The 12,612-nt window shown below is 42.9% G+C and overlaps 1 protein-coding gene across 2 annotated transcripts in view; it reads right to left on the reverse strand.

The window, feature by feature from the left end:
* Positions 1 to 6,871: 6,871 nt before the first annotated feature.
* Positions 6,872 to 12,612, reverse strand: part of ASXL1 (ASXL transcriptional regulator 1) — a 67,166-nt gene continuing 61,425 nt past the window's right edge. For both annotated transcript variants that reach the window (XM_027867776.1, XM_027867775.1), the window contains exon 12: positions 6,872 to 12,060. In XM_027867776.1, coding sequence (XP_027723577.1) covers positions 9,076 to 12,060 — 2,985 coding nt within the window. In that variant the 3' untranslated portion in view covers positions 6,872 to 9,075. The remainder of the gene's footprint in view (positions 12,061 to 12,612) is intronic.

Here is a 12,612-nt window from a genome sequence, read left to right on the forward strand (position 1 = left end):
GCATTCAAGATAGTGGCAGGCTTCCCTCAGGATGGGAGGGAGGGAACTAGACTGGACTATTCCTCCTTCCAGGCACAAAAACCTATGACCTGGCTCTAACCAGGAAGGCCCCTGGATGAGTGGCAAAGGACAAGGGGCAACCGAAAGATGAGGAACCCACAACTCTGCCTTTCAACCCCCCACTAAAAGTGGTATAGTCTTCTCTCTTATATACCCTGTTCCCAGGGACAGTAGGGCTCCCACATGCCATTTTAATCACACCAGTTCTGTCAAAATAAGCCTTTTCCCTGACTGATTTTTTTGGGCAGCCTAGGCCTCATCAGGGTTGAAACAGCCAAGACAGATCCACATCACAGCACAAACTTCAGTGCCCAAAGCCTCTTCCCCTACACTTACACACTTCCCAGACCATGTACCATTCAGATCACAGCACCCCCCTAGTCCCCACTGCCCCAACACACACACACACACACACACTCTCAACATTTGAATTTGTGTAAATATTTATTTTTGTGTGTGAACAATACTACAAAATAACCAACAGACCTTTTGCAAAATGTTACCCCCAGCAATTTGTGAGTCTTAATGTTAAAAAAAAAATGGCTGAGACAATCGCCACCTTAGAATTCTTGTTATCGATTGCTTACATGTTTCACCTTCCTGAGGCAGCAACCAGGCTAATCCCATAGCTATCAGTCTCTTGACACACTATGACATAAGACAGACATGGGGAGAGGTTCCCCTCACAAGGGACTGTATAAAGAGCAGCATTTGCTACAATTTGAAGTTGGATTTTTCTGAGTTCAAGCGTCTCAACAGATCACTTTCGGCCCTGCCTTAGTATTGTGGTAAGAGTGTAGGTTTAATATAAAACACATGCCACTGGGAGAAGACAGGACTCTCAGGTGCAGCTTCTGAAGGACAATAGATTCCCCATCATGTCACCGTCACCTCCTAGGTTTAACCTGCACCTGGTGGGTCAGTCAGTTTTGAAGCCCTAATAATGAATGGCAGAATCTGGAGCAGGTTATTAAGTGGAAACAGGACCCCATTTCCTAGTAGAGTAACAGAAACTTCTTGGGTTCTTGGTTTGCCTTTTTTTTTTCCCCCTCATTTAAAAGATGCAGCTTCTTCCCCTCCCACCCCGTACTCCTCACTATCTCTTCCCAAGTACCAGCATGCTTGTTCTGGCTGTAGGCCTGAAGAACATGTTCACATCTGCCCTGGTCTCCATTCCAACTACAGCTCTGCTCCCTAAGGCTGTTTCAAAAGCTATGTCCCAAATGTCCTGAATTCTTGCTGAAGGGCCCAAGGGTTAAACTCCATTTTGGATTTTAAGAGGAAAAGGAAAAAAGGGAAAATGAACAGCAAGAATGTTTGGGACAGGTTTTGGAAGAGTAAGGAGGATTGGTGTTAATGAGGAGAGAGGTGATCAGGACTTGGGACTTTGTAGAAGATCAAACCCATGGGGAAACCCATGATTGTGTTTAACCCATCTGAAATTCATCTTACCTTCATACCTTGTACACATCGATTATTCAATTCCTGAGGACAGTGTTGTAATGAGGGGGAAAAGCGTTCAGAGGATTTCCAAACAGGTGAGACCCGTCTACTCCGAATCCAAAGGGCCACTCACAACTCCAGGGGTGGCTGGCGGATTAACTACCAGTCCATTTTCAAAATGCTGCTTTGAACTCAGAGGGTTAATATACTTTTAATTTGTAATTTTTTGTAAAACTTTTTACAAGGTAGTGTAGTATTTCACCAGAATACCAGTTTCAATCCGTCCATGGTCTGATTTTTATATAATTTAGTGGTGCTTTAGAAATTTTTGGTTTTTGTTGGTTCCGAGCTCAAGAGCTCAGTTCTTTGCCTGTATCTACCTAAGACCAATGTGAACCTTTGTCTTTTGGCTCCTAATTTTGGACTCAGTGAAAGTGTACTGTTTACATGTACAGATCCCCCCATCCCTGTGTGGTCTGCAAGACTCGCTGTTGAGGAGGAAGATGCGCCTCACTCAACTCATCTGCTTAGCAAAGCCACAAATCTCTTCTCTCTTACCTATGTTTCCACCTAAAAGAGAAAAAAAATAATTTTTTTAAACTCACCACAATAGAACTAGGATTTGCTACCAATACTTATGGAACTAGCAAATCATTTCCTTTTTTGCATGGATGGCCCATGGTCCTTTGTCTTGTGGTTGGTCGAGCAGTGATAGTCAAAGTAAGGACACCTCTTGATCTCTGGTTGGTAAGTGGCATAGATGGAGAACTGTCAGGACCTAAATGGGTCTCATTCTCCTCATGATAAAAGGATGGAAAAGCAGAGGTTATACTAGCCTTTGGGTCCAAATGGCTATAAGGGGACAACCCTTATGGCCTTCACCTTCTGGCACAAATACAGGTTGGTAGAAAAGTGTAAATCTGATACTGAGGAGATAAGAATTGAAGACTTTCCAATGTTTCTTCAGTACTTACTTGGGACACTTAGGGACCCAGGAAGAAATAACCACCTTTTGGGAGAGGCTTAGATAGCACGAATATGGCACTTAAGACAACGGAAGGACTCCAACTTCTAAAGGTGACACTTTACTGCTTAATCAATTGTTTCACCTCGAAATTATATTTTTACAGAGATGCACCTATGCAACTTAATGTGGCTTTTTTAAGCAGATGAGGACTTCTTCCTCAATGCTCTCTATAAAAATTATTTGTGTTCTATATAGTGGGTTTTTCCAGTAAATGTGGCTTAATATTTTAATTCTTAGAATGTGTGTCTATTCTATGTGATGCAACTGAATTCTGTTTTGTTTGTGGAATGATTAGCACAGGCCAACGCCCTCCCCCTCACTTAACAAAAGACCAATGAGCTGTTAATCAAGCTGTTCTCTCCATGGTATTACTTGCTAAATGCACTGATTTCATAAGTACGTGGAATCCTTTTTCTTTGGAATCTGTATATCATATATAAGACTGAATCTACTTAATAAACACTGTATAACAAACAGACTGCTACGTATCCTCTCTGTATCTGGTGGCCAAAGTATGCACCCACTTCCTTTCAAGCAAGCTTTCGGTACCTGAGGAAAACTACTGTTAATTCAGCCTCTGCCTGCAGCAAAGTAAGCGATAAATGAATCACTCTCAGAGCCAGAAGGAACATCAGAGGTCCTCAAGTCCGGTCATTAATGTAAAACAGGAATCACAGTCTACAATATCCTTATCATCTAAGTCTCTACTTAAAGATCTCAAAAGACAGTTTCTAGCCTCCTCAAGCAGCCCATTCCTCTATTTGACAATTCTACTTATTAAGAATCCTTTCTCAAGATGAGCAGAAAGCACCTCTGTAACAGCCTCCCAGTAGGCCTAGCAACAAGTTCTAATTCCTCTCACACACAAGGATGCTTTTAATGTGCAAAGACTAAATTCCCAGCCCACCCTCAAAGTCACTCCTTTAGGCTAAACATTCTCAATTCCTTCACTTGATTCATTTAAAACATGGTCTCTCACACTCTTCCCATCTTGATTCCACCCATCCCCCAAAATCCACTTCAGTTTGTCAGTAACTTTCCTAAAATGTGCATGACTTGGATAAAGAACCAACAGAGGAGACTAAGGAGTGAATTAGAAGAGACCAATATCACAAAAACCCAGAGTATACAGGAAAAGGTCATCAACAGTATTGGGCTACAGAGAAGTCAAGAAGTCTGAAGACTGAAAAGAAACCAGCCATTAAATCTAGCAACTTCTTAACCCACTCTCACCCCACATATACAATCTGTTGCCAAGCCTTGTTTTTACCTTCGCATCTCTAAAAAGCTAAAAAGTTACTTAAAAGTAAGTCCCCTTTTTTTTTTAATCACATCAGTGTAGGCCCTCCTCACCTTATCCCTGTTATGTAGGAATACTGCAAGACTTCTAATAGATTTCCCTGCCTCAAGTCTCTTCTCATTCCAATCCATCCCCCACTCAGATATCAGTGATCTCTCCAAAGTATAGGTCTGACTCTGTCACTAACCTACTCAATAAACTTCAGTGATTCCTTATTTGCCTTCTCGTCCTTAATCTGTCTTCCTATCTACAAAATTCCTTCTACAATCCAGGGATACTGACTTCACCTCCTTGTTATTCCCTGCTCACTATCTTGTAGCTCTGCCTTTTCACTGGCTGTCCCTCATGTTCTATCTCCTAACTTCCTTGCAGACTCAACTCAAATCCCACCTTAGGTAGGCCTTTCCCAGTTAGGTCAGCACACGTCTGCTCGTCTCACCACGAACACAAATACACAGAGCTTTTCCTCTGAGATTAAAACACACACACTCTACTGCTTTCCTCTGAGATTACCTTCCCATTCCACTGCAAAAATCTTGTCAAGTTCAAATTTTTCACATTGTCTCCATTAGAGCATGAGTTCCTTGAAGGCAGGAACCATGTTTATTTTCTTTATAACCCAGTGCTTTGCAGTGCCTAGAACATAATAAGCACTTAATAAATGTTTATTGAAGGACATCCAGAGAACAAAATACTCCACATGTGATCTGGCCAAAACAGAATATAAGATTTGCTTCTCTTTAAATAATCATGGATCAGGCCCCTATAGCCACCATGGAAAGACAGTCTGAGAAACTTACAGAATAAGTCGGTTCAGTAAGCTAAGAACTTCCCAAAGGCAATCCATCAGAAAAGTACTTATCTAATGAGAAAACCATACCAAGGAAGCACACGCCCAGATCATCTTAAAGGGAGCCTGTGCTGCTCCAATTTGGAGAACAGCACTTAACTCAGATAGGCTGCCCCTGCGTTATAGTCTGATCTCAATCAGAAGTCACACATGTTGGCTATCTGGGTTATGGGTTGGTTATAGGATTTTTTAAAATGATTTTCAGAAAATTGTTTTAAATATTATCTTAAAAAAATTAACTGGGGAGAGGGATCACAGGAATTCATAGATCCAGAGCTAGAAGGGACCTCCAGAGAGTTTTAATCATTCAGTTACAGCATAGGCAGACTTCAAGTATGAATTAAATTTTGGGGAATCAATAACTTCTGATTCACAAGTGCAAGGAGAGCCTGATGTTTAAATGAGTCCTATAGGGGATGCTTTTGTAAGGAACACAATCCCACCATGCTTCTCCAGCTTTTACACAGTTTTAAAGTAAAATCACTTGCTCTAATGCAAAGAGCTCTGGCTTGAGAGTTGGCAGACCTGAGTTCTAGTCCTAGTTCTGTCTGCCATTAATTACATGACCATCATTGAGTTACTTTCCTTCTTTTTGCCTCACTTTCTTCTGTAATGGGGATAGGACTATTTGGTCTATTACGTCTTCTCCTAGTGATAGTATCTGATTCTAATACAAGCAATTTGTGCCCTTTTTGGTCCAAACTTTTTTTTGGGGGGTGGGGGTATTTGATAGGGGGCATTCCTTTTCCTCCCTCCTCCAAGAGTAGATTCCATCTCTAGCCCTTAGCACAGTTAAAGAGAAGACCTAACACTAACCTAGAGTTTCATTCTGGTGAAAATTTTCCAATAGCAATGAGATTTACTGCTACTGGAAAAACCCAACTAGCTCATTTTAGTAACAACTCACATTTCTGCAGCACTTTCAGTTTTAACAAAGCATCCCTGGCCCCACCTCTGAGATATAACAGATAACCTACCAGTGGTCATTCAACTAGTTAGCATCCAGGGATTCAATCCCAAGTGGTCTGTACATTACACCCTCAATCTGTCATTAATATACTAGCCTGCAAAATAGCCAATGAAAAGCCTTTATCTTAGTTTCCTAGACATATTCTGGTTCACATATACTAGTTATCTATGCAATTTTTTAAAGAGTTTATTTCAACAGGGCAAGTTAAATTAAAAAGGAGTTAATGGTTGTACATTTAAACCAATTAAGATCATGTTCCTTCCATACTTTTGACAAAACATTCTCCTGTGCCACGGAACAAAGTTAATTCTTCCTATTCACTGCTCACTCTTACGATTCTGCTCAACAAAACTAAAGCTGGAGTCAGAAGAATCTGGGATGACTCTAAATACAATCACCTCTCACAGACTAAATGTCTAGATTGCCAAGCAGTCCTGACTCCAGACAAAGGATCAAATAGTAGTATTCTACCATTTAACTTGAAATATTAAATTCCTTAGATGTAGGGGTTGTTTCAGTTGTCTTGTATCCTAGGCACCTGGCATAGTGCATGGCATATAGTGGGCATTTAATAAATGCTTGTTGATTGATTTTGTGATACATCAGTACAGGCCTAACAAAAAACTTACTTGTAAGGCAGAGTTAAAAGGTAGCTCACTTCCAAGCATGCAGACTACATAAGCAATGCTCATTTTCAGTCACCACACCTAAAAATCTTAAGGTTCAGTTCCTCCACTATTATTCTGTTCAATATACTTTAATTAGTACACACAAATCATTTGAAATGTATCAAGAATTCTCCAATTCTGATGGGCCTACTAACCATCTCCTTCATAGTTAGTAGGAAGAAGCAGCGCAGGAGAGCATTGTGAGTAGAAGTTTTTGCTTGCAATTTTAAAGACAAAATTCAGAAGAAGCTGGGTTTTACAGTTTGTGACTTACGGCAGTGAAAGATTAGACAACAGACAGCTTACTTCTTCCTTGCTCTAAAAGTTTTTACACACACACACACACACACACACACCCCTAAGTCAATTTCACTAATCTTCATGAGTTCAATGAAGCAAAGGGTCACTACATTTTGACCAACATCACAAGATGTTTTTGATGGAAAACGTCCAGAAGAAAATGAAGTATTTTCGCTCCTACTACCCCCAAATCAGTGAGATGTATACACTCCAAATAACAGACTACTTATGAAGATAATTGAAACCACAAATGCAGATTTTACAGAAAGTTTATTTTTTCCAATACCACAAGGGACATATAAGAGCAGTGCTTTCTCTGGACAGCTCTGCAGACCAGACCAGTTTCAAACTGTACACTATAGTGGCCCCAAAGGACACAGCGAAGAAGGAAGAAGAAGCTCAAAACTGCTTGGGCTCTCTGCTCCCTATCTTTGGTAAACAGGCTTTTGAAATTGTCAACTTGGACTTGCCAACACCGCATTTCAAATCATCACTTTGTTCTCTCTCATACTTCATATCACAAAGTTGCCACAATGGACTGAAGGAAAGGGGGGGGGTGGGGGACAGGTAAATGACCCTGACTCAACTCAATGAAATGCGCTTTTGCCATACAAATTTTATACTTCTTTCAGAAGCGCTCTTACAGAAGGGGAAATTGAAATTAAACAGAATAGTCAAGTATGTAACAAGAAAGGATAAAAGAACTGGGGGGGTGGGCGGGGGGAGGAAGAGGGGTAGAGCATGAAGACAAACAGGTGAGCCTATTCACTAAAAATTGGCTGGGGAGGAAAACCATTATACCCTTTTATCTTCCTAATTCCACCATCCAAAGTCAGGCCAGACCAACCTACACAGCCACATTTCTAAAGATGATCATGCTTACTGGGCTCCCTTATAGTTCACCACACCGAATTCAAACCTGTGAGGACACTCCTTGTGCTGCCTGGGAACATATGAGGGAGCCCCACAGCAATTAATACTGTCTATGACAAAGGGCGCCTCCTTGTAAATGTTCCTGGAGATTTGCCATATGTGGCAGCAAAAAGCCACAGTTGCAGAATTTACACCTTTAAAAAGAAGGCGCCAAGGAGCATTTAAAATGTGTTTGTTTGCCAAGGTGTGGGCAGGCTGACCTTGAAATTGCACCTGAGTCTGCCCACAGTTACCTATGTGAGAGAGAGCCTGGTGGATCTAACTGGAAACGCCTCTTTGAGCCCACCCTCACATTGGGTAGACCAGAATACAGTGGCTCTGACTACAGATGTAAATTAGTAACTAACACCATTTGAATGCAATACTGCTGAAGACTGAAAATAAGGGAACAGACCTTTATGTTCTATGTACAATACATCCATTTACAGAATTGGCCAGTACTGTGTACAACATATAAATACATGATAAAACATTAGAGATGCATAGAGTATACTTACAAGAGTCAAATATTTCACTTTATACATCCAAGAATAAAGAGTTAAAAATATAAAAATAAGAAACACACACTGCTTTGAAATGTAAAATGACTTTCACATACACAGGTGCGCTCTCACAGCTGCCCACTCACAGCAAGTCCAAAATGGCTTGGAGAAGGTCTCTGAGGTGGGAAGTCACTTGCCACACTACTGAACTCCTGAGTTACAGGGTCTTGAGACAGTAGCAGTAGCCTTTCAACAAGAAAGCTGGCCCCCTACCCTCCCAATTCTGAGCCCATAATTCAGGCAGAATTCATTTAATCCAGTGAGAGATGTCAAGGCAGGAAAGCTTCCAAATTTTTGCTTCTCAGGAGTGAAAGGCAGGAACCACTTGAGTTGAAATCGCCCAGGGTCAAAATGGCTCCATCTAAGTAATCACCTAAACATGGGTCAATAACCCTGCTTGGCAGGGCTGAGAGTTACTGCAATGTCACTCAGCTCTGAGGAGCTCACAGTTTCTCCCTTTGCTTAGGAGAGTGGGGGAGGGGCAGGAGGGCAGTCAGTAGGAGAAGAAAATGCTGACTCGTTGCAAAGTAGCAGAAAAACAGGTGGCAAGAAGAATTGAGTGGAAGACTGAAATTTTTCTGTTTAAGCAAAGCAGGTCCTAACCTAACAGCCCCTCATAGAGAACTCAGCCTTCTAGCTCCTCCTACCAGTTCTGTTGAAGGTCAAGTGGCTTCTACACAGGGCCCACTGGAGGGCAGGCTGCTTCTCAGAGTCAGGGGTTAGACTTGGGAGAGGCAATAAAGTCTCCATAATGGCATCAAGCTAGAAAAACCCCTCCAGTAAGAGAAGATCCTCTGCAGACCCGAGAAGTTTAGCGAACAGAAGGCTTGAGTGTTGCAGATTTGGGGGGAAGGCAGGAGTGGTTCCTGCTCAGTGTAATATTGTCTCTATTATAACAAATAATATTTTCCTGTGTACAGATTTCAGATCATTATCAAAATACACACACTAAATATACAATTTTTTCCATGGCCATAATTTATTATCTCACCACAAGGCACAATACACAAAGCTTTGAGGGTCCTATACAGTCATCATGACAAAATGCCCCACATCCTTTACACATGATCATAGCTTTTAGGCTACAGGAGCATTTCAGCGAGATTTCTTCCATGTTGCTGCTATCAGTGAACATTTGCACTGAGAGTGATGCACTGTGGTTTGCAGCAAAGTTTGCTTTGTGGCTAAGCTGCATCACACTCCCAGCGAGGCTTCTGGGAAAGGCTGGTGTGCTAGATGAATAATTAAAACTGGTGGAATTCAACTGCAGCTTAGAAAGCTTCCCATAAAATGCTTGCTTGATATTGAGCTGGGAGGGGATGGAAGAAGGCTCTAATGGCTGACTGAGCCCTTTTCCAGGTTCTCTGGGGAGCTTGAAGAATGGCAAATCCATGACAAGGGGCATCCCTTGAAAATGCTCCATCAGTTCAAAAGGTTTGTGGCCAATGGTTTTCCTGTTCTCTGCATTACTCTTGGGTGGGCTACCCCCACAGGCCAGCATGTTCTCATTCTTGATGCTACTAAAAGAGTTGGGAGGCTGCTTTGGGGACCACTCTGCTCTTGATGTCTGGACTCCTCCTCCTCCAGATACTGTGCTTTTACTTAGTCCTGGCTTCCTACTAGGAAAAACTGGCTCCACAGTAGGGATGTTGGGAGGCAGCGGCTCCACTGACCTGGAATGATGTAGGGCCACAGCTGTGCTCCCAAGGAATCCAGAGCCAAAAAGCTTTTTCCCCTGTCCACCAACATAGTTTTTATCCACCGGGGCCCCACAGATTTGATTGGGACCAATGGAGATCACATTTGGAGATAAGAACCGAGGTATTCTTGGGGCAGTTTGCTTTCCTGGACTTTTACCCAGGGTTGAATCTACATTATTGGTTTGTGGCAGGCTAGGGGATATAGTCAACTCTTTTTGCTCTTCAAAACTGCAGGAAGAGAATTTCTCTTTGGACTCCACTTCTCCCAGTTTCCCAGATGTTACCAGGTTTGCCGATGGCTGTGGGGAGCCTGAATTTGGAACAACCTTGGAGTTCTTTGGGGGAGTTCCAGGGAGAGCCTGGATACCCTTGGGCATGGGAAGCACTGCCCCAGGATTATGGCACTCCTGTGTAAGCACATCCCTTAAAGCCCTTGGGGAACTGGAACTAGAGTCAGAGCTAGAGCTATTTCTTCCAACAACATTTCTATTTGTCTCAAGATCAAGAGTGGACTCTCCAAAGGAACCATTGCTACTCTGCTCAATGTTTTCAGATAATGGCCGCATAGCTTCCAGTTTGGTGGTAACATGTGCTGCTGGCAGGACCTTCTCTAGGGTCAAGTTGCCCTGAAGCAACTGCATCACCAATGGATTGTTGGTCTCAACTGATGACACAGGATGGGCACAGCATGGAGACCCTAGTTGTTTTTCAGAACTGACGTGTGGTAAAGATTCAGTGGGCTTCAGTGGGCCAGACACATGAGACACCCAGCTTTGAAGCTCAAGCCCCTTGTCCACTGCAGTTACTGAAGACAAGTCTGCTTTGCATGGCTCTCCATTAGTTTTTAAAGAGTCAGACTGATTCCAATCACATTGCTCACTCATGCTCCCAACTGAAGATCCTTGCCCTACAGTTCCCTCAGCGTTGGGTTGGAGGCCTGGACTGGGATCTGTCTCTGCACTGTCCTCAGTGAGCTCAGCTTCCAAGTCAGAGGCTGTGTCTGTTGACTCACTGTGGGTACTCAGCGCTTCACAGTCTCCATTAATTTTAAGTCTTTGAACTTCTTCAATCTGTTTACAGACACCAGCCATATCTCCTTGTGTGGAGAGTTCCCAAAGCTGTGGAAGGTTATCAGAAGGATTAATGCTATCTTGGGCAGCAGGGAGGCAACCAAGTAAATCCAATGTTTCAGCAGTAACCTTTTTCTCTGGGTCACTTCCACGGTGGGGTTCAGTAGATGAGGTGCTTTCCCTAGAGTCTAACTCTTGCTGTTGTATTGCCTGGACATTTAATGGACCAGATAACCAAGGAACTACACTGTCAGCAACCAGAGCTTCATCTGTCAAGTTCTCTTGGCTGCCACTGCTTTGCCTGGTGGGTGGATCTGAGTCATTAAGTACTACTTCATTCAATGGTCCATCTTGCTGCCTTTCATCCAATAACAATTCAGGGATTAGACTGGATACCAATGAATGTACAGGGTCCTTCACAGTGGAATTAGAGTTCAAATTTAGGGCCTGGTCAGCTATTTTTTCTAAGACAACTTCTCCTACCTGAGACGGAACAGAATCGTCCTCTGAGAGAGCCATCTGTCCCTGTTCTTCGCTTTTCTCTTTCTGAGCAGTGGTACAAGACTCATGTTCAGTCCTTACATCAGTAGGCAAATCACACTTCTCGTTCAACTGATCATGCACCAGGGTGTCAGAAGATGGCTGGACCATAGCATCATTTGGCTGGCTATGAGAAACAACAGTGAGAGGCAGTAAAGCCTCTTCTGACTCACTTGTGAGGATGTCAGTAACTCTGTGAAACATGAAGCCTTCCTCTCCAATGGGGGAAGAGGACAAGTCATCTTTCCCAGCCAGCAGCCAGTCTCCTTCAGGAGTCTCTGTTTCTATCAGGGCTTGTTCCCCATCTATGACATGACCAGGCGGCAATAGTTGTGTTCGTTGTAGATCTGTCGCACACCTTCCGTGAGTCCTCTTGGCTCCCCTGTGCTCGGGATGGTCACTAGCCTCACCTCCACCACCTCCTTCGTCAGTGTTCCCTCCACCACCTCCCCCTGGCCCACCCCCACCTCCGATGGAGGCTGTGGCAGCTTCTCTCTGGGCTCGGGCTTGCAGAGCGCGGGCCTTAATGTCTGCGAGGGTTCTGGCACCAGTTCTGCCCCGGCTGGAGTGCTCTGTGTTGGGGACAATCCGGGGGCATATCTGGTAAGTGGGCTGACCTTTAACCACCCAGGGCGGTTTGATACGTGAAAGTTGAATCTGAAATGAAAGGAACCAGAAAATATTTTTGATTCCTTATTATATTTGAGATCCACATTTATCCCCCACATTATGTACAATTCCTAGTCCTAGAAGGTAAGTTACTCAAAACTTTTTTTTTTTTAAAATACTAATGGCTGTGGCAACTGCTCACAACCCCTTTCTCAAAAAACCCTTTTTTCAGGCACTTCCTCCTCCTAGACTGGCATGACATACTTCTAAATTTAATTTCTAGCAGGATTATATGAGTCACAACACAAATAAATCTAACAATAAAAATGCTATAATACCAATAAGACATAAGGGATTCTGCACTCTAGAGATAATTTGAATAGAACGGTACAAATTGATGAAGGAACGAACCTTATTCCCCCTAACCCAAAACAGTAAAAGCTTCAAAATGTAAGGATGGACATAAGGACTATTTACAGCATGGATGACAAGAGGGATAGCAAGAAAATACAGAAACAAAGATTGAGCTGTAATGCAGAAAATGAACATTCAGCCTAAAAAACTGTCAGCCCCAAACCTACAGCCTATCTAACATGTAGT

This window comes from Vombatus ursinus, unplaced genomic scaffold (assembly GCF_900497805.2).
Source record: "Vombatus ursinus unplaced genomic scaffold, bare-nosed wombat genome assembly UNPS02014786.1, whole genome shotgun sequence".
NCBI lineage: Eukaryota > Metazoa > Chordata > Mammalia > Diprotodontia > Vombatidae > Vombatus > Vombatus ursinus.